This window comes from Coptis chinensis, unplaced genomic scaffold (assembly GCF_015680905.1).
Source record: "Coptis chinensis isolate HL-2020 unplaced genomic scaffold, ASM1568090v1 utg1955_pilon_pilon, whole genome shotgun sequence".
NCBI classification, from domain to species: Eukaryota; Viridiplantae; Streptophyta; class Magnoliopsida; order Ranunculales; family Ranunculaceae; genus Coptis; species Coptis chinensis.
In genome coordinates, this window is record NW_028238119.1 from 143,363 (window position 1) to 163,145 (window position 19,783).

At 35.2% G+C, this 19,783-nt stretch overlaps 3 protein-coding genes and 1 pseudogene across 15 annotated transcripts; 2 read left to right on the forward strand and 2 right to left on the reverse strand.

Annotated features, from left to right (window-relative positions):
• Positions 1 to 6,790: 6,790 nt before the first annotated feature.
• On the forward strand, positions 6,791 to 8,528 carry LOC147473669 (ADP-ribosylation factor-like protein 8c). The gene is made up of 6 exons (XM_086587161.1): positions 6,791 to 6,924; positions 7,093 to 7,174; positions 7,274 to 7,306; positions 7,405 to 7,526; positions 7,960 to 8,121; positions 8,223 to 8,528. Exons 1-6 carry the CDS (start codon positions 6,887 to 6,889, stop codon positions 8,338 to 8,340), a joined length of 555 nt encoding a protein of 184 aa, XP_086443287.1. The 5' UTR covers positions 6,791 to 6,886; the 3' UTR covers positions 8,341 to 8,528.
• A 92-nt stretch (positions 8,529 to 8,620) lies between these two features.
• Positions 8,621 to 9,466, reverse strand: LOC147473670 (ankyrin repeat-containing protein At2g01680 pseudogene; annotated as a pseudogene).
• A 547-nt stretch (positions 9,467 to 10,013) lies between these two features.
• LOC147473671 (protein TIFY 6A-like) lies at positions 10,014 to 17,923 on the reverse strand. Of its 13 annotated transcripts, none has more exons than XM_086587148.1 (8): positions 17,741 to 17,898; positions 16,678 to 16,877; positions 16,330 to 16,592; positions 16,162 to 16,252; positions 15,713 to 16,046; positions 15,489 to 15,546; positions 15,037 to 15,225; positions 10,014 to 10,092 (listed from the first exon to the last, which is right to left on the reverse strand). In XM_086587148.1, exons 1-8 carry the CDS (start codon positions 17,766 to 17,768, stop codon positions 10,029 to 10,031), a joined length of 1,227 nt encoding a protein of 408 aa, XP_086443274.1. In that variant the 5' UTR covers positions 17,769 to 17,898; the 3' UTR covers positions 10,014 to 10,028. The 13 variants fall into 13 exon arrangements, with proteins under 13 accessions (XP_086443274.1, XP_086443273.1, XP_086443272.1 ...); XM_086587147.1 differs by having other exon boundaries at positions 16,330 to 16,589; positions 17,729 to 17,890; XM_086587146.1 differs by having other exon boundaries at positions 17,729 to 17,890.
• On the forward strand, positions 10,220 to 13,213 carry LOC147473672 (ABC transporter G family member STR-like). The gene is given in 5 exon segments (XM_086587144.1): positions 10,220 to 10,665; positions 10,849 to 11,028; positions 11,123 to 11,391; positions 11,491 to 11,509; positions 11,511 to 13,213. Coding segments are annotated over 5 exon segments (2,430 nt in total). The 5' UTR covers positions 10,220 to 10,305; the 3' UTR covers positions 13,113 to 13,213.
• Positions 17,924 to 19,783: the final 1,860 nt, after the last annotated feature.

Here is a 19,783-nt window from a genome sequence, read left to right on the forward strand (position 1 = left end):
TCATCAGGCCTCAATCAACACAACACAGTTTGATAAATTGAAAAGAATATGCCTAACCTCCTCGATTCTTTTTAAATCTTTGAAATTTATTATTATATCGTCACTAATGAAGAAATACGTGCAAAAATACTAGTAAAAAATAAATAAGGTTGTTTGCAATTTAGATAAATATCGACTCTTGGAATTTTGAAATATCAATATTTTCACATGATAGACACGATGTATTACAGGTTTAAGAGTTTGATCAAATACCACATCCAATTTTCTCTATGGTGTTACTATTAGTTTGATAATCAACTATTAATGGAGCTGGTTAGACTTTCCCATACAGTGACTTCACCATCAAAGCACTTATTTGATGACAAAAGTTAAGTTGGGAAAAAAAAGCATGTTTTTATTTTTATTTTTATTTCGCATTTGAATTTTTTTTCTTGAGATTTCATGTTTGTAATGGTTGATATATTGACCACGAGCATTACAATGATTGTTTGTAATATTTTACTTTTTTTCATTGATTGTTTGTATTGCTAGAATTCACTATTAGATTTCAAATCATACAATTCTTCACTGCAGTTTGATGTTATTTATATTTGTAGCGTTTTGGGGAAATTGGGTTTTGTGGTATTTAGATGTTATGATATTTTTTTAGTAATTGTTTGTTATGAATTTACTTAAAGATCCAGTTATGTTATCAATTGTCATGTTTTTGGTTTGGTTTGTTACAAAGACGTAAAAAATATAACCCACACCCCGCAATTATTTGATCCAATATCAAATGTAGTGCCATAAATTTTGATATTTTGTGATCGGTAATATCAGTTTTAACATAATTTGTTTTATTTAAGAAAGTATATCGACGACACTTTTGAAATGAGACCACTCTTAAACAACTATACACTTTTATTATTGGCATGCTTGTTGTACAACATTTAATATTAAAACACGCTATCATTTTGGCAAATAGTTAATTAAACATAACAAATTTAAACATAAGAGAAACAATAATTAAAAGTTCAAGTCATGTAGATATGTGTTGGAAGTTCAATTCTTGATCACTTTGAATCCACAATGTATATTTAATATATGAAATAAAAACAATCAAACAAACAATCCACCCTGTATAAGTAAACATTAATTCATCGTCCCTGTGAAGCTGTATATTTTTTGTTGCAATATCATATAATTCAATAAAAATAACACGCCTAAAAGTTGAAATAATACAAAGAATGGTTTGAGATTAATTTTCATTTGAGCCAAATACAAATTTTTTAGTATTTCTACACTATCCCCCACACTATTGTATTCTATTGTATTGTAAGCTATCTTATTTATATTTATTTGCAAAATAGTGATAAATTGACTCAAACGAAAAACGTCAAATATATGGACAAACATATACGACTACCAAAGCTGTCACCTCCACCAAATATACTGTTACCGTCTCATCTACATACATATACCTTTGACACCTACTTAAACAGCCTAATCAACCCAAACTTTCCCCACAAAGATGACTCGGTTTACTTTCCTCACTCTTATACCAACTATACAAGTTCAATCTTCTTACCTTATACAAAAGACATCAAGTTGTCACCACCAATGAAGCTTGACTTTCAAGAACAAACAATGGATAAATATACAATGGCTTATTTATCTCTACCTAACCCAAAAACGCTCAACCATTCAATCAAGTTCGAAATCGATGCGTCACGTTTTGTGGACGAGGCTGGTAAAATTTGTGTTGCTTTAGATGTTGTTATATTCAATTAAGAAAACAAGTGCATCGGGCATTTTGCATTGTATTTAGAAGATTGCCTTATTAATTGGATTTGTACTGTGGTTGAGTGTTTTGGGATAGAGTTTCTAGTCAATTTACTAATCCACAAAGGTTATCGAAGATTATTGTTTTTCAACGATAAACAAACTATTACCGAAAATTTTATTAATCTTGGACGACACCGAAAAAACTATGGTAGACCGGTTAAAAACACTCACCTTGGGTTGATGTTGTTGAATAGCCAAGATTTTTCCGAAATTCAAAATTTACAATGATGTGAAAACTCTCAAATTATTAGTTGATGCAAAAACCTTGATATCATCATCTACATTTGATTGATACGATAATATAGGGTGCATTAGTATAAAGTACATTTGATTGATACGAATATCTGTAATTACTGTATTACGTAATGGTAGAAATTAGTAAGAGTGGTTGGTTAGAAAAAAACATGATTTGAAGATTTATATTTGTGTTACATAGTGATAAGAAAATACTATATTATTCTTTAAAATGCTTAAAAGTTTACATCTTATCTTTACCTACTTGAGATGATTTGTATGTATACTAGAATTTAACCTGTGGCGATGCCACTCGATTACCATTATAGACTAATTTAGTGAAACTAAACATATGTTCAAATTTAATATCTTACACCAAATTCTTTGGAAAATTTTGCCCGAGCTTTCCCTATTTTCGATATTTCAATTGACACATGTTTGCGTCATAAATAACTTTATATGGAAAAATGATAGCTTAGTTGTTTATAATCTACAAAAATGTATTTGGCATATAATGAATAAAATGTCCAATAAAATTAAATAAAACTTAACTAACATGAAACATTGTGCAACTTAACAAAATAAATTTTGAAGAATTACCGCATTATAACTGTAAGTGATAGACAGATAAAATTCAATTTAAAACAATCTTCTCGTCAATGAAATACGATTTTAAATTATATTTTGAAAGAGTACACTAATAGAGCACACCTAGAGATAGACTCAAGAAAAATAAGAGGTAATACATACATTATGTATTACATGCTTGGCAAAATGATAAATATGAATAAGCTACTTGAATAATTCTCCTACTGGTTGGCCGTATAATACACATGTAATTTAGTTGTTTTCTGGTATTGTATTATCCTAATAAGAACAAGTTTTTTTGTTCGCTACAAGAAAAAAAAAATGATTACAAGTTTTACAACCATAACAATTTTCTTGTATTATGGTGAGAAACTTATGAATTTGTTATAATTTGAGAGGAAATATTGTTATAAATTTGCAACTTCCGAATTTTGCCGAGGCTTGATTGATTTGACTTAAGTATCGGTTAAACATGCAACATGAGTTTCTAAAATAAAGTTTTTGCACAAATAAAATAACCATTTTAGAAATATTTGACATCCACATTAGCACACTAAATAGGAAACGAATGATTCCTTGAGTGGTTTTAGAGTTATATATAAAAATATAGAGGCTCAATAACATCTATTAAAGTGGATTTTGCAGCCTTTGCGTAATAGAATGATTGTTGATTTAAGGTTGGATTATTCAAATAGTAGTCGCAATGTGCCATCTTGGGAGAATGCGTCCGTGTAGTAATTGTGGTAGGGATTGCAATGTGCGCATCGAGCAGGGTTATATGTAAGTATTACCTCTATATCTGTTATAACAAGTATGCAAACTGAGCTACACATCAGTTGTTTAGTCTTCAAACCGGTCTTTCAAGATCGATAGGTAGCATGGTTTCAATAGATTCTGATTGTGTGGAATAAAAACAGTAGGGGGGGGGCATCTAAATTATTAATAAATGAGGAGTTGGTTATAATTTCAGTGAGGGAGGTACTTCTCAATTAGATAAATAGAGAGATTAAAATTTGCCTGTTCGATGGTGAGAGTTAGTTTCGGAAAACCCGGCTATCATATAGTGTAGAGATCTGAATTTTGAAAAATCATATTAGACCCATAAAGGGGTACACTTCCATCAACATGCATGAGGTTCATGGTTTGTCAGCCACCATGTACAATAACTGCAAAATAAATATTAATAAAAGTTTACGTTATAAAAGTTTCAAATTCCAATTCCCAAGTGTTCGATGTTTTATTGGTGTTTATTTATTTATTTTGTTATCAATGAATAAACTTTTGATTGCTAGTATCCTCCCATTGTTATATGTCTTTTTCGTATGCAAAACAAATTTGTGAAATAAGGGGAGTCAAAGTATCAACGTATGTATCTAATATTACAATTAAATGCATGTCGATCAATCCCGCGTAACTTTCTATTAACAATTGAATACTTACGATTTTTCTTTTGAGAATTTTTAAAAAGTGGGACTCTTAAAATAAAGTGATTCATAGCCGTAGGATGTCCCAAAACTAAAATGACATGCATGTGTGTCATGAAGATTTATACTCTCTAAAATAATCCAAACTTATTTAAAACGATGTATTATAGGTTTAAGAGTTTGATCAAATACCACATCCAATTTTCTCTATGGTGTTATTATTAGTTTGAGACTCTGGTTGATAATCAACTATTAATGGAGCCGGTTAGACTTTCCCATATAGTGACTTCACCATCAAAGTACTTATTTGATGATAAAAGTTAAGTTGGGAAAAAAAAACATGTTTTTATTTTTATTTTTATTTTGCATTTGAATTTTTTTTCTTGAGATTTCATGTTTGTAATGGTTGATATATTGATCCACGAGCATTACAATGATTGTTTGTAATATTTGACTTTTTTTCATTGATTGTTTGTATTGCTAGAATTCACTATTAGATTTCAAATCGTACAATTCTTCACTGCAGTTTGATGCTATTTATATTTGTAGCATTATGGAGATTGGGTTTTGTGGTATTTAGATGTTATGATATTTTTTAGTAATTGTTTGTTATGAATTTACTTAAAGATCCAGTTACGTTACATTTATCATGCTTTTGGTTTGGTTTGTTACAAAGACGTAAAAAATATAATTTATCGTGGGTATATAGATCATATATTTCCTTTTTGATGTGTTATGTGAGTATCTATTATGCTCTTTATACTCTAAAATAAATTTTGTCAGAGTTGTAGTATATGACTACGAAGTTTATATGTGAAGCTCATGTAAACTTAATAGTGTTCTATGTTGTTATACTAACAAAATATAATAACCCACACCCCGCAATTATTTGATCCAATGTCAAATGTAGTGCCATAAATTTTGATATCTTGTGATCGGTAATATTAGTTTTAACATAATTTACTTTATTTAAGAAAGTATATCGACGACACTTTTGAAATGAGACCACTTTTAAACAACTATACACTTTTATTATTGGCATGCTTGTTGTACAACATTTAATATTAAAACACGTTATCAATTTTTCAGATAGTTAATTAAACATAACAAATTTAAAAGTAAGAGAAACAATAATTAAAAGATAAAGTCATGTAGATATGTGTTGGAAGTTCAATTCTTGATCACTTTGAATCCACAATGTATATTTAATATACAAAATAAAAATAATCAAACAAACAATCCACCCCGTATAAGTAAACATTAATTCATCGTCCCTGCGAAGTTGTATATTTTTTGTTGCAATATCATATAATTCAATGAAAATGACACGCCTAAAAGTTGAAATAATACAAAGAATGGTTTGAGATTAATTTTCATTTGAGCCAAATACAAATTTTTTAGTATTTCTACACTATCCCCCACACTATTGTATTGTAAGCCATCTTATTTATATTTATTTGCAAAATAGTTATAAATTGACTCAAACGAAAAACGTCAAATATATGGACAAACATATACGACTACCAAAGCTATCACCTCCACCAAATATAGTGTTACCGTCTCATCTGCATACATTTTCCTTTGACACCTACTTAAACAGCCTAATCAACCCAAACTTTCCCCACAGAGATGACTCGGTTTACTTTCCTCACTTTTATACCAACGATACAAGTTCAATATTATCACCTTATACAAAAGACATCAAGTTGTCACCACCAATGAAGCTTGACTTTTAAGAACAAATAATGGATAAATATACAATGGCTTACTTATTTATACCTAACCTAGAAACGCTCAACCATTCAATCAAGTTCGAAATCAATGCGTCACGTTTTGTGCACGAGGCTGGTAATCCACAATAATCAAGTTAGATGTTGTTATATTCAATTAAGAAAACAAATGCATCGGCCATTTTGCATTGTATTTAGAAGATTGCCTTATTAATTGGATTTGTAATGTGGTTGAGTGTTTTGGGATAGAGTTTCTAGTCAGTTTACTAATCCACAAAGGTTATCGAAGATTGTTGTTTTTCAACGATGAACAAACTATTATCGAAAATTTTATTAATGTTGGATGACACCGAAAAAACTCTGGTAAACCGGTTAAAAACACTCACCTTGGGTTGATGTTGTTGAATAGCCAAGATTTTCCCGAAATTCAAAATTTACAATGATGTGAAAACTCTCAAATTATTAGTCTTGATGCAAAAACCTTGATATTCATCATCTACATTTGATTGATACGTTAATATAGGGTGCATTAGTATGTACATTTATTGTATAAAGTACATTTGATTGAATGATAGAAATTATCTTTAAAAACATGATTTGAAGATTTATGTTTGTGTTACATAATGGTAAGAAAATACTATATTATTAAAAGTGGTTGGTTAGAGAAAACATAGGCCACTTAGGTGCATTACTCCCCAATGGAGAAGTGTAAAAAAAATAGATTTTTAAACTCGGACGCCACTTTAAGTGACGTCTCTTAATTTTCACCCTTTAAAGCCACGGAGTTAAAAATTACTTGATAAAAAATCCAATATACGAAATATCAGAAAACCGAAATCTGGAATTTCAACAACGATATAACTTTTTATCGTAGGAGCATTTGATTATCTTTTGAAACTCCTCATATTGTATCAATATTCCATGTATTATTGAACAACCTCAATATTTGTGAATTTCAAAACGATATAACTTTTATCAACATTTCCAGCAAAGAAGAAGAAGAAGAAGAAGAAGAAGAAGGAGAAGAAGAAGTAGGCCGCATCATCACCCAAATAAAAAATATAATATTCCAAAAGTGTGTAGAAAATGGGTTTATGGGATTCCTTACTCAATTGGCTCCGAAGGTAATAACAGCCCATCTCCTTTTTTTTTGTTTGTATATATTTATCTAATTGTTTCAGTCATAGCTTAAAAAGAAACTTTCTTTATGGATTTATGATTACTTATTCAAAGATGTTACCTGGATTACTGATTCTTAGATGTTACCCAATGTTAATTCTGTTATGTTTCAGTTTGTTCTTCAAGCAAGAAATGGAGCTTTCCCTTATAGGTCTTCAGAATGCTGGAAAGACGTCTCTTGTTAATGCCATTGCTGTCAGTAAATATAAATATATATACTTTTTAAGTTTCATACTCTCTGGCTTTATTATGTTTCATTCACTTTTTTTTTTTGTTTTTTTATCTCTATATTAGACTGGAGGATACACCGAGGACTCGATTCCAACTGTAGGTAGCCTTTTATGAGGATTGTCTTAGATTTTAAATACTATGGTGTATGATTCTAGAAGATTTTGATCATGGTGTTTTTTATTTTCAAAACTCAGGTGGGATTCAATATGAGGAAAGTCACTAAGGGGAATGTGACTATTAAGCTTTGGGATCTTGGAGGCCAGCGGAGGTTTCGCACCATGTGGGAGCGTTACTGTCGTGGTGTTTCTGCAATTGTGTAACTTCTCCCACTATGTTGTTGTCTTGTTTTTGTTTTTTTTTGTTTTTGAAAAAAACTTAACTGAAAGACCACAACAGAGCTCTTGTTTCCCATTCTCTGGAAACCAAGATACATAAACAGCTATGGAAATAGTACAGCTTTATTATTAGACTCCACCATTATGTTTGTCGGAAACATAAAGAACACGTGATATGTGCTCTCAGAGAGAAGTCACAATGACCCTGTGATAGATTCTGAGTTAGGCTTATTCTTCTTTCAGTTACAACTCTATAACAATTGGTCAGTACCCCCTTGCACAACTTAAAATTTGTTATCATGTTATAGTTTCTGTTTTTATTTCCTTTTATTTATCTATATTCTTCTTATAGATGTTGATTGAAATACTAGACACTCAGTACCACTATTTTCTTATTATTATTCATGACGGCAGATATGTAGTTGATGTTGCCGACAGAGACAGTGTTCCTATTGCTCGAACTGAGTTACTTGACCTTTTAATGAAACCATCTTTAGATGGAATCCCATTGTTGGTCCTTGGAAATAAAATTGATAAGTCAGAAGCACTTTCCAAGCAAGCATTAGTGGATCAGCTGTAAGTCTCGAAAATTAAATATGTGTTTCTATTGGTGATTAAATTTATTTGTTGATTCTCTGCATTTATCATGTCCGTGATGCCATTGTTTATTGTGCCAGGGGTCTGGAGTCCATCAAAGATAGAGAAGTCTGCTGCTACATGATCTCATGCAAGGATTCGATCAACATAGACAGTGTCATTGACTGGCTTATCAAACACTCAAAAACGGCAAAATGATCATTGGTGTAATCTTTATATGGTCTGTATTGTATTTGTTTGGAAAATTTATTTAATTCTAGAAACGAAACAGTTCTAAGAATGTTTCAGAGTTTTGCAATCTGATGGTATATACTTTTTATATTCCAGTTGACATATTGTATCTGAACACGTGCTTTGTACAGTATGCTAAGGTAATTCTTGTTCAAGGTTGTTGTCCAATCCAAGTTTGCCGAGTTGATCTGTAGTACTGTATTAGAGGCCTTTACGGTGTAGTTCCGGTTGGATAAAGGGTTCTAAGGTGAATATGAGTGGTCTTTCTGTAGCTCATCTCCTTCATAAGTACAGTCTGTCTATTCTTGTTCTTAATGGAAGAAGCTAGTAATATCTCCTCGCCATTCCTCAACTTCGTGAATCCTAATATAGTGCAAATGCACCACAGGTGCTAAGGCATGCTGCCCACATTAGCTTGTTTACTACTGTAACAACCTGTTCCTGTGCACTAGTATCCCAGGCAACCAAGGTTATCTGGACCACAACAACAGCTAGAGATATGAACAGAGATGTAGCATTTAAAAGGCAAAACACTTGAAACCCAACATTGTCAGCTATGTTGGCTTTCCCAGCATCAGGACCAAGGTGCAAGTACTGACCGGGTAGATTGAATATATATAGCCATGAATGCTATAGAGGAAAAAAGAACCGCGACAACAGTTATAGAATTTGTTGTGTTTTGAACAGCTTCTCTATGCAGTTTCCGTAGCTCTTTTGGCAATACCAGACATTCTTTTGTGGGTCTTTGCATTCTGTATAAGCTGTGAATGCACCTCATGCTTTATATCACTAACAGTTCTTTTCAGTTCCATTGCCTCATACCTAGCATGCTTCGCACCAGCCTCAACCAGACCTTCCTTAATCTCCATATTGGAGTTTATCTGCCAAATCCATTGCGGTTTCATTCTGATGATTAATAGCATTGACGTCAACAGATACAAAGCTCAGTAGAAGGTCACAAGAAGGTTCCTTTGAATGAGTTCAAATTTGCGAAATGATGGGGTCATCTGAGCAAAATAGTATTTGTCTTTTATGTATGCTAATGAAGCTCACAATCAATCACTATATATTCATGGAGATAATTGACTCCCATCATATGTGCTTCTTCCAGTACTAAAGGAAACAAAAGAATAACTAAAGAAAAAAGTGACTCGTACAACAGATACGTTGATTAGTTGGATGATTGGATCTTGGTTGTTCAGATGCACATTAATCAAATCACATCTTAACTGAAGAAGCAAGCTTACGAGTTGTTTAAATTTTAAAATATGGACCTGTTCCTACTGCCTCTGCTATTTTTCCCAACATTTGAGAACTAAGTGAGATGAGCATCAATACAAACGTTTGAAGAAACTGAAGAAGCAACCGCCTTATATAATATCAGATAACAGTCTGTGGTATGGGAGGTTATAAACAACAATCCTCTTCACTTCTCATCCAAGAAAAATTATCAAATATTAGTCTCAGTGAACATGCATGATGTATTAACATCATCTCAACTGAGTTGGCAATTCTCTGGTTTTTGAGTTTCCTCTTATTTTTGGTGCTTGTGACAACAATGTGCTTTTTTGAAGGTAGCTCAGAGCTCATAGGTTTTAAGACAGAATTGGCTTATTGAAAGAGCACCAGCTGGATTGTAGAAAAAAATGAAAAGGTCACTGCTGTAGTGCTGTGTGCTGTCTCTTGTGCAGACAGATACAAAAATGTAAGACTTGGTTCCTGCAAAACCAAAGCAAACCAACGTCAAACACAAAGAAGAGACTCTCATTCTGACCGTCCTATTCTCTCTAGTTCCTTTATTTCAATTGTCGTCAACCCCGACAACATGCCAAGATTATTTATTCTAGTATCAAATTTACATAAATAGATCAACTCCCATTGAAACAACAAGCTTGCCAAGATTTGCACATAAACATTTACACAGTGCAAGCAATGGCACAGTTTGTTCGGACGGATACCAACAGGAGGAGCCTAGAGAGCCTACTAGACATGGATACGTCGGTTATTTCCAAGCAGCCAAACACTCAAATACATACAAACAAAGCGGTCAGGGGTCAAGGCCTTGAATTTGAGAGCCTATCTTACAGTGTGATGAAGAAGCAAAAGAAAGATGGTATGTGGTTTACCAAAGAAGCCTATCTCCTCCATGACATTTCTGGTCAAGCGATGAGAGGTGAAGTCATGGCCATAATGGGTCCTAGTGGAGCAGGAAAGTCAACATTTCTTGATGCTTTAGCTGGAAGGATCGCTCGGGGGAGCCTCGAGGGATCTGTTAGCGTTGATGGAACACCAGTGAGTTATTATCATTTATTTAACGGAAATGCAAGAGTCCATGGTTGTACATATATAAGTTCTTGTTCTTCTAAATTTTGTCCAATGCAAAACTAAGCATCACATGTATTGTCTAGACCAATGCGTAGAGCATGTTGAGTAATCTTCCATCTCTTTCAATTCACTCACGGGGTGGTTACGCAGGTGACCACAAGCTACATGAAAAAGGTGTCATCTTATGTTATGCAAGATGACCAGCTCTTCCCCGTGTTAACTGTTTTTGAGACCTTATTGTTCGCGGCAGAGGTGAGGCTTCCTCCTACTATTTCAAGAGCTGAAAAGAAGAGAAGGGTCTATGAACTCCTTGAACAACTTGGTTTGCAGGTCAGTTAGCTAGTACTGTCCACCCTCCAGTAAGTTCTCTATTTCCCGTCTCTACTAAACTGAAAATTGATTGTATGAGATGAAATTATAACAGAGTGCAACACACACATATATTGGCGACGAGGGAACAAGAGGGGTGTCAGGTGGGGAGCGACGTAGAGTATCCATTGGAATTGACATTATTCACAAGCCATCTGTACTGTTTCTTGATGAACCTACTTCAGGTCTTGATTCAACTAGTGCCTACAGTGTGGTAGAGAAGGTGAAAGACATTGCTCGGAGTGGTAGCATTGTCCTTATGACCATTCATCAGCCCTCTTTTAGAATCCAAATGCTGCTAGATAGGATCACAATCCTGGCCAGGTGAAAAACTTAAGACGTGCATGTTCATTTCAGATTACTGAATTGAGATCGATGTATTTATAGGCTGAGTATTCTGGTTGATCTGAATATTTTGTACAGGGGTAGACTTATATACCTTTGGAAGTCCAACTGCTCTTCCTGCTCATCTTGCCGGATTTGGAAGGCCAATCCCTGAAGGTGAGAACAGCATGGAATATCTTCTAGACGTTATTAAAGAGTATGATGAATCAACAGTTGGACTCGATCCCCTTGTTCTCTACCAACGGGATGGCCTTAAACCGGATCAAGTAGCCAGTACACCAGTGCCTAAAACACCAAAGACACCACGCAGCTACATAAAGTCCAATTCTTCTGCCAAAATCATTCAACTCAGAAGTCAAGCCTTTTCAGTAAGGAACCAGACACTGCGGCGGGATTCTTCCCAAGAGTATGATGATGATGATGATGATGAGGAAGACTTCGACAGCTCACTTGAACGTAGAGGTCAGACACCCAAGGCCATGCCAAGTGGAGTCTATAACCAACGCTTGGCTTCTCACTTCTACAAGGACTTCTCAGTCTGGCTCTACCATGGAGTTAAAGGCACACCTCATCGTGCACCATCTTGGACTCCGGCACGAACCCCTATCAGAACGCCAATTTCAAGAAGCAGAGTTCCAACCGAATACCCCACACCTCAACAACATCGGGCTCCTAATCGCAGCAAGAAGACTCCAGTAGTCTTCTCCCCATCACCAGATCCATATGAACATTCCTATCAGCAAGACTATGACATAGATGGAGTCATTGATGAGCCAGATCATGGACCTGTATACGCCAACCCATGGCTCCGTGAGGTCATGGTCCTCTCTTGGCGGACCGTGCTCAATGTGGTACGCACCCCAGAACTCTTCCTCTCACGTGAGATCGTCTTGACAGTCATGGCTCTTATTCTGTCCAGCCTCTTCAAGGATCTTGGCGACAGGACCTTGAAGAACATCAACCGACTTCTCAATTTCTATATATTCTCCGTGTGTCTTGTTTTCTTTTCTTCCAACGATGCCGTACCTACATTCATCCAAGAACGCTTCATATTTATAAGAGAGACCTCCCACAACGCTTATCGAGCCTCCTCATATGTCATATCCTCCCTCATTGTCTACCTCCCATTCTTTGCGGTCCAAGGCTTAACATTCGCTGTCATCACACAGTATATCCTCAAACTCAACTGCAGCATACTCTACTTCTGGTTGATCCTCTTCTGCTCTCTTATAACTACCAATTCCTACGTTATGCTTGTCAGTGCACTTGTTCCTAGCTACATCACGGGATATGCCGTTGTCATTGCCACCACGGCTCTTTTCTTCCTCACTTGTGGCTTCTTTTTGAAAAGATCAGAGATACCCCTAGGCTGGAGTTGGCTTCACTACATATCAGCAATCAAATACCCATTTGAGGCCTTGCTGACAAATGAGTTCAAGGGTAAAGATTGCTACACAGGGGATCCAAAAGATCTGTCACCAGGTCCTCTTGGTAATGTGAGGTTCAGCTTACTGCATAACCAAACAGCTGCAAGCCTTGATCCTTCCTGCATATTGATTGGGGAAGATGTTCTATCCACTATGGACTTTAATATAGAGAAAATTTGGGTTGACATTGTTATCTTGCTCGCTTGGGGTGTCCTTTATCGGCTCTTTTTCTATGTGGTTTTAAGATTCTACTCCAAGAATGAGAGAAAATGAGGTCGATCTGCATCTATATTCACTTACCAAATGATTTTCTGTCTTTCATTCACTCTGTAGCATCTCTATTGACTAAAGCTTATTATATGTACTTTGACAAAGCAATGCGTATATCACAAGTTTGTGTGCATTCATCCAATAGGGTTTATGGACTTCGACCATTCTCGGGCGTTCACAGTTCACACGGCACACCATAGTCCATTATTGGGCATGCACACCATAGGAGCTGTCCGTTTATGGAGGCATGGTTTAATGCACAATCTTTCCTTTGCCACAACAATATTCCATGGACGTACATATGCAGAAATGTCTACAGCCACATGCTGCAACTTCTCCAACAGTTATATACTTCAAGAAATCTTATTGCCCCGGAAACTGACTCCTTCGCTGTTACCAGTTAGGAAGTCAGAATAGGGAGTCAGTGTGTGAGAGTCTATATAGACGTTTAACACAGGAAGTTCCTAGTAAGGATATATAGCCCCTCTAATGGTGGAAGAGCATACTCATAAAACTATGGAGCTGAGAAGCAAGTAGGAAGAAACTCTTTCAGAAGTCTTACAAAATCACAAAACCATAGCTATCAATTTTAATCAACTTGAAAGTTTTGAGAATAATACAAATGGACATAATAAAGGATACAGTGGTGTAGTGGAACACATATTCCAAACTTTAATGCACATGCACCAACTGCATGGATAACCAATCTGAGCCAAATGACGAAACTTCTCGCTTTGTGGCTCCTAAATTTCCTATTTCTTTCACGTGTCATAGTACCCATGGCCCATGGCAAGTGGATTTGTGATTTGTACCACTTCTCAATGTACCTTCAGACTACACTGTGAGTCTGTGACTTGTGACTGGTGACTGGTGACTGGTGACTGGTGACAGGCTTCAGCCATACATATTTTATAAAATAACATTAACATGTGCTCCGGCAAAACATTATCTTGAGACTTGACTGCTTTCAACTTGAAACTGGGTCCTCCCACAGATTCCATGAACCTTACAGAGGAATCAGGGCTCGATATTCCATCCTTTTTAACACCGTGAATAAACTTCCCTTTACACCCTCGAGCTGCTGATAATCTCTATATCCATCTATCTTTTGAGAAGTCGGTAACCGCTCCTAAAAATGGACATGTTACAACAACTTGTTATATTTCAAATTTTCAATTACCACTGGCCACATACTTGTTGTATATGACATAGATATTTAGGTCCAGTGGCCCCAATTACTTGAACTTTTTAAAAGCATGTGGGTGTTTAATTCCTAGTGTTTGAACTTTGAAGCAACTTGTTAAATGTTCCCTCAAGTTTAACTCCTAATGGAATGTATTTGGCTTTTGTTTAATACAGGTAGGCCATCATCATCGGCAAGTTGTACAACCAAATGTCCAAATAACTTAATTCACCTCATTTTCCACGACTTCTATTCATTCAAGTGGCCTTAAAAAATTAAAACCACTACTTCAACTACTTTACCCACGACTTTTCTAACCGGAAGATCACATATATATTATCACAAGGGAAAATAACATATGAAAAGATAGCACCAACTAATGGAGTTAAGATTCCATGCTATTCACTCCCTTGCATGTAAACTGACACGCTACTAATTGCCTTCAGATATTTCGTATTAATCTCTCTCACTCTCTTCTAAAATTTGTGTATCAAAAGAAAAGAAAAAAGACATAAAAGGCAGAGAATGCTAAACAAGACTATATGCTTACTTATATAATTTGTATTAATTGTTACACAAGCATTTTTAGCGTTACAGGTTGGGAAGGCTCAAAGAAAACGACTAGGAGCCATATACTTATGATGATGAAACTTAACTGACATTTAAGATAGAAAAGAATGGAGATTTAAAGCTTTATTCTAAACATAACAGAAAACTAGGAAAAAAAAAAGCTCTTCAGCTTACATCTCTAGCTTCACTTGCAATTTTTCGTTGTTTCTATCGTTCTTTATAAGCCCCGACCATGAATGATCTTTGCTGGCTGGAACAGGAGTTTGAGCAGTATTTCCAGATAAACTGAGACCAGTGGATCCAGGAGTTGTGCTGCAGTCGGGTGATTTCTTGTCCATGTTGTACGGCATCGTGTTCATCGCCCTGTAGGTGCAGACAGATTATCTAATGTGTAACGTAAAAATAAACATCTAAAGAGAAGCAATAGTTGTACTTCAGACTATAAAATAATTAGTGAACTGAAGTTACTACTAGGTACAACACCGATTCTATTCAATGGAAATACATGATATAAGTGCGCTGGCGTATTAGCTGACATAGAGCCGAAACCCTAGAACATAAGAGTAATTAATCCGTAAAACTGCCCTGAATTCAAGCAACACACATGCATAAGTCCGAGTAAATACCTCTCCTTCCGCTTTTCCAGAAACCTAGCCAAGGATGCTTTCCGAGCCTGGGGCACAGCTGTGAGGCAAACAATTGTTGAATGTCAGGTACATTACTAGAGTTATGGACGATGACCTATCAAGGACTCCACTTTTTTCTTTAGTTTTTTTTACACACAGTTTGTACTTAACATTAACCGACCACCTGGATTAGAAGAATGCAGATTAAGTGCACAAGGAAGTACCTGCTGGCATCATAGTTGCAGCACTAGACCCTAGTGAAGTGGCAGTTTTTGATGGCTCCGGTTGGCTAACAGGAGCAGCCAAAGTACCCATAGGTTTCACAGTCATCAATTCATCATTTCCAGTAGATCCACTTTGCGATTGATTATTAATATGTGAGGTAACAGACATAGGGCTTGAGAGACCAGAACAAGGTGACGCTGGAAGGGACTGGTTTCCACGACAACCATCACCTCCAACTGGTCTGGCAATAGAAGCCTGCACTTGAGTTCTTTGATCTGTCAGGTTAGGGTTCATTGCAGACCCATTCCCAGCCATGTACATCATAGCCTGAGCCTGGATTTCACCGACCATAGAAGAAAAAACAAAATAACATCATCAGAATATCAAAATAAAATACCCACACAGAATCAATATAAAGAGTAACAGATGTTATGAGCTAGTGTGATACCTTCTCAGGGGAGACATTGTCAAAGACATTCACTGAGCCCCCGTAAAAAATGGTCAACTGAGGAGATGCTCCTGTGGGCTTGGAAACATTTCTACAGAAGACATCCCAGTTTCAATTTACCATTTGAAAGAAAAATACAACTCTGCAAGTCTGGATTGGTCCTTTTACCTCTGATCGACAACTGCAGCCACGGGCCCAGAATTTAGTATATAAGGAACATGAGTTGTAACTGGAGTTCCTCCAAGCGCTTGTTGCTTCATAGGAGCAAAGTTGTGTCTGCCTGTTGCAACATGGGTCTTGAAGAAAGGATTGTTCACATAAAAGGTCCCAGTGTCAGAAGGATTTGTTAAATGTGTGTCAACATCTTGAACAGGGTACGCTGTCGTCGTATAATGAGTGCCTCCTTGTCTATCGATATTAAAGTTTTTCTGCTGGAAATGAAAAGCTTATAAAAGGTGCACACGAAAAAGAAGAAAAAGGAAAAAGTCACAAAGTCAAAAAAAGGTTCTAACAAACCTGAACTAAGCCAGTAAATGTTTTGTGGTTGGCGTCGAAAGCATCTACAGTTGAAATAGGCATAAACGCAGAGGAAGTAAGAGGATCAAATACAATCTTTTTGGATCTCTCTTCTTGAACAGCCTTATAGGGCATGAACTGAGGCAGGGCCGAAACCTTGTTAGAGAACGGCCACTGCATCCCAGAACCTCTCATGAATGCTGCAAAGATCAAAGCACATAGTAGTCATTAAAACGTATATCACCCTCAAGATTCTAAACAACCACACAGTCGGTCAAACAACATGTACAAAAAACAACAATATTGAGATAATCCATTTACATAAACAATCGGCGGAGCACGTAATCACCTTCAAAGTTTGGACAAAGTACAAAATACAGAGTGGGTGAATTTCATTAACATACCATAAACAAAAACCAATATAGAACTTCAGGAGAAAGTTCAAGCCTTCACGACACCTACTTGATTAAGATAAGGATGTTCTACTTCATTGGAAATTATAATTCAAACGCTTTGTCCCATGCCCCGATTTATTTACACAAAACTAATTTTATATGAACTTTACAGGTAAGAAGACATATATAGAATATAAGCATGCACTTTGATTAATTAAAGTAAAACAAGGTGCTATAGTATTTTAAACATTACTTTACTTTTCTTTTAATATTACTCCTTTAGTATAATTGGAACCTAAGGTGCATGTTAGCATTGAGCTATAATCTTAATTAACAAACACAAACACATAAATAAATTTTTAGAGATACTTACTCGTTTCCCATGTGAACCAAATGGAAAAAAACACAAACCATGATCATAGAAGCATGGAACTAATCAATTCAATAAAAAAAAAATTATCTTTACAAAAAAAACAATAGAAACTGATGAAAATATTCCAATTTTTTAAAAAATGACTACAGCTAAACTCTAAATATTCAATATTTATAAGTTTAAAAGACAAAGGAGGTGTATTTAAATTGATATATCACCTAAACAATGATTAAAGCAAGCTAAAACATTAAAAAACAAAAAAAAAAAAAAAAAAAAAGCAAACCAGTATCTTTGCCTGCATCTTCTTCCAAAACAGTGCTCATTGAATTCAAGCTTCAAAAAATCTCTATCCATAACTTGTGAGGCTGAAAAAAAGGTTTTCTTATAGGAAAAAAATGATTGCAGAGAGAAGAAGAAGAAGAAGAAATGAAGAAAAGAGGAGTGGTAAATAATAATTTAAATAAGAAAGAAAGAATGTGATGTGTTTTTATTTAGCGCGAAATCTTGACCGTTAGTTTATAGAATCTTTTTCGATCTAGTGCGTAGTTTACCGATAGTTGCCGGTTAATAACCGGTCATGAACCACGTGCGCAGAGTATTGAAGTTTAAATAGATGACATGTGTTGCACAAGGTTTTCCTTTACTCGAATGTCTCGCACTACTTTCATAGTTTCATGCAATATATTTTCATGATACTGATATATTTCCCCATCTGAAAAGATTTGTCATTATTATCACTTAATTTGGAAGTAATCAATACCACCACTATATATTTGTATGAATTATTCTTTGTTTTTGATTATTTATGTGTAATCGAGTAACAAATTTTGTGCAAATATTTCAGTCATTTTAGAGTTGTGGTATATATGGGGACATACTAGAGATCTCAATACTGATAAAATAGGGGTAAATTTCTGATTCGGCCATGATAATGTGTTTCTAATTCGGCCGCAAATTTTATCAGTAATTAGTTGGGTAATGTCAGCAACTTTTTATACTGAGTTGCTGGCCGAATTAAGAACAAAATGACATTATCATGGCCGAATTAGAAATTTATTCTAAAATCGGGCATGTCAAAAAAAAAACATCATAATGGAACCCAGTTTCCTCTTTGTTGCTACATAATTTAAGCTTTTAATAAAATATTTGTATGAATTATTCTTTCTTTTTTATTATTTATGTGTAATAGAGTAATAAATTTTGTGCAATGATAAAATGGGGGGTAAATTTCTGATTCGGCCATGATAATGTGTTTCTAATTCGGCTGCAAATTGCAACTCAACGCATTTTATCAGTAATTAGTTGAGTAATGTCAGCAACTTTTTATATTGAGTTGCTGACAATGGCCAAATTAAGAACAAAATAACATTATCATGGCCGAATAAGAAATTTATTTTAAAATCGGACTTGTCAAGAAAAAAAACATCACAATCGAACCCAGTTTCCTCTTTGTTGCTACGTAATTTAAGCTTTTAATAAAATACTAGATGTCTCAATGATGTTGTACAAAGTTACCAAAGTGATGTTTCTCAAGGAAACACATTAAGAAAGAAGGTTGGAGAGGCCGAAGTTTGCGACCAGGAGAAAATGTTATCCTGATATCTCATTTATAGCGAATCAAAATGTTGATGTCCTTAGAAAAGATAAAACAACAAGATTTTCTTACCACCCCAAATATTGATGTGGTTACTGGTTAGTTGCTGAAAGAGAGGTACCTCAACTATTTTTTTTCCCCAGTTTGGTAATTGATAGTGTGTTTATATGAAACTAATAGTGCTACACAGACTTACTATTGGATAACGTTAGTTTGCATTGCAATAGATATAGAGATATAAATAAAATTGAGTAATGGGGCACATGATCAGCATGTGCATGCCCTACAAGAACATGTTCACGTTTTCCTCGGAGAAGCATCTGTGTGGGGCTAAAGGGATATTGCTAAATTTTCGGGACCAGGCATAATGGCATTATTATGGACTAATGGTACTTCTGACTTTATAGCCGTCATGATGGTTATTTTTGTGTAATTGATGAGCCGGCCGGCCATACAGATATGAGGGAAGCAAAGATAATGTTGCGTGTCACTATTATTGTCCTCCATTTCTTGAATAAAAACACTACTAACACATGCCCATTAATCATGGTTAACTGTGTTAAGTGTTCTTTGGGAAAAACAAGAGTTCTAGAGATGAGCTAGATTGAAAATGATGGATGACCCAAGGTAAGAGGGACATGTCAACGAGAAACTTGTTTCCCTTAAAGTGGCAAAGTTTGAAAATTCATGCGAACATGACTGCAAGCCAGAATTACTAGAAGAAGATCAATGTAGATTAATGCA

Bases quoted from the DNA above. Each gene is read 5' to 3' on its own strand.
- LOC147473671 (XM_086587146.1), bottom strand. From the start codon at position 17,768: ATGAGCACTGTTTTGGAAGAAGATGCAGGCAAAGATACTG. The intron at 16,878-17,728 runs GTTTGCTTTTTT...TGATCTTTGCAG, and splicing joins AGATGCAGGCAAAGATACTG to CATTCATGAGAGGTTCTGGG. The intron at 15,547-15,712 runs GTACTTCCTTGT...TTTGCCTCACAG, and splicing joins TGCAACTATGATGCCAGCAG to CTGTGCCCCAGGCTCGGAAA.
- LOC147473669 (XM_086587161.1), top strand. From the start codon at position 6,887: ATGGGTTTATGGGATTCCTTACTCAATTGGCTCCGAAG. The intron at 7,307-7,404 runs GTAGGTAGCCTT...TTCAAAACTCAG, and splicing joins CCGAGGACTCGATTCCAACT to GTGGGATTCAATATGAGGAA. The intron at 8,122-8,222 runs GTAAGTCTCGAA...TTATTGTGCCAG, and splicing joins CAAGCATTAGTGGATCAGCT to GGGTCTGGAGTCCATCAAAG.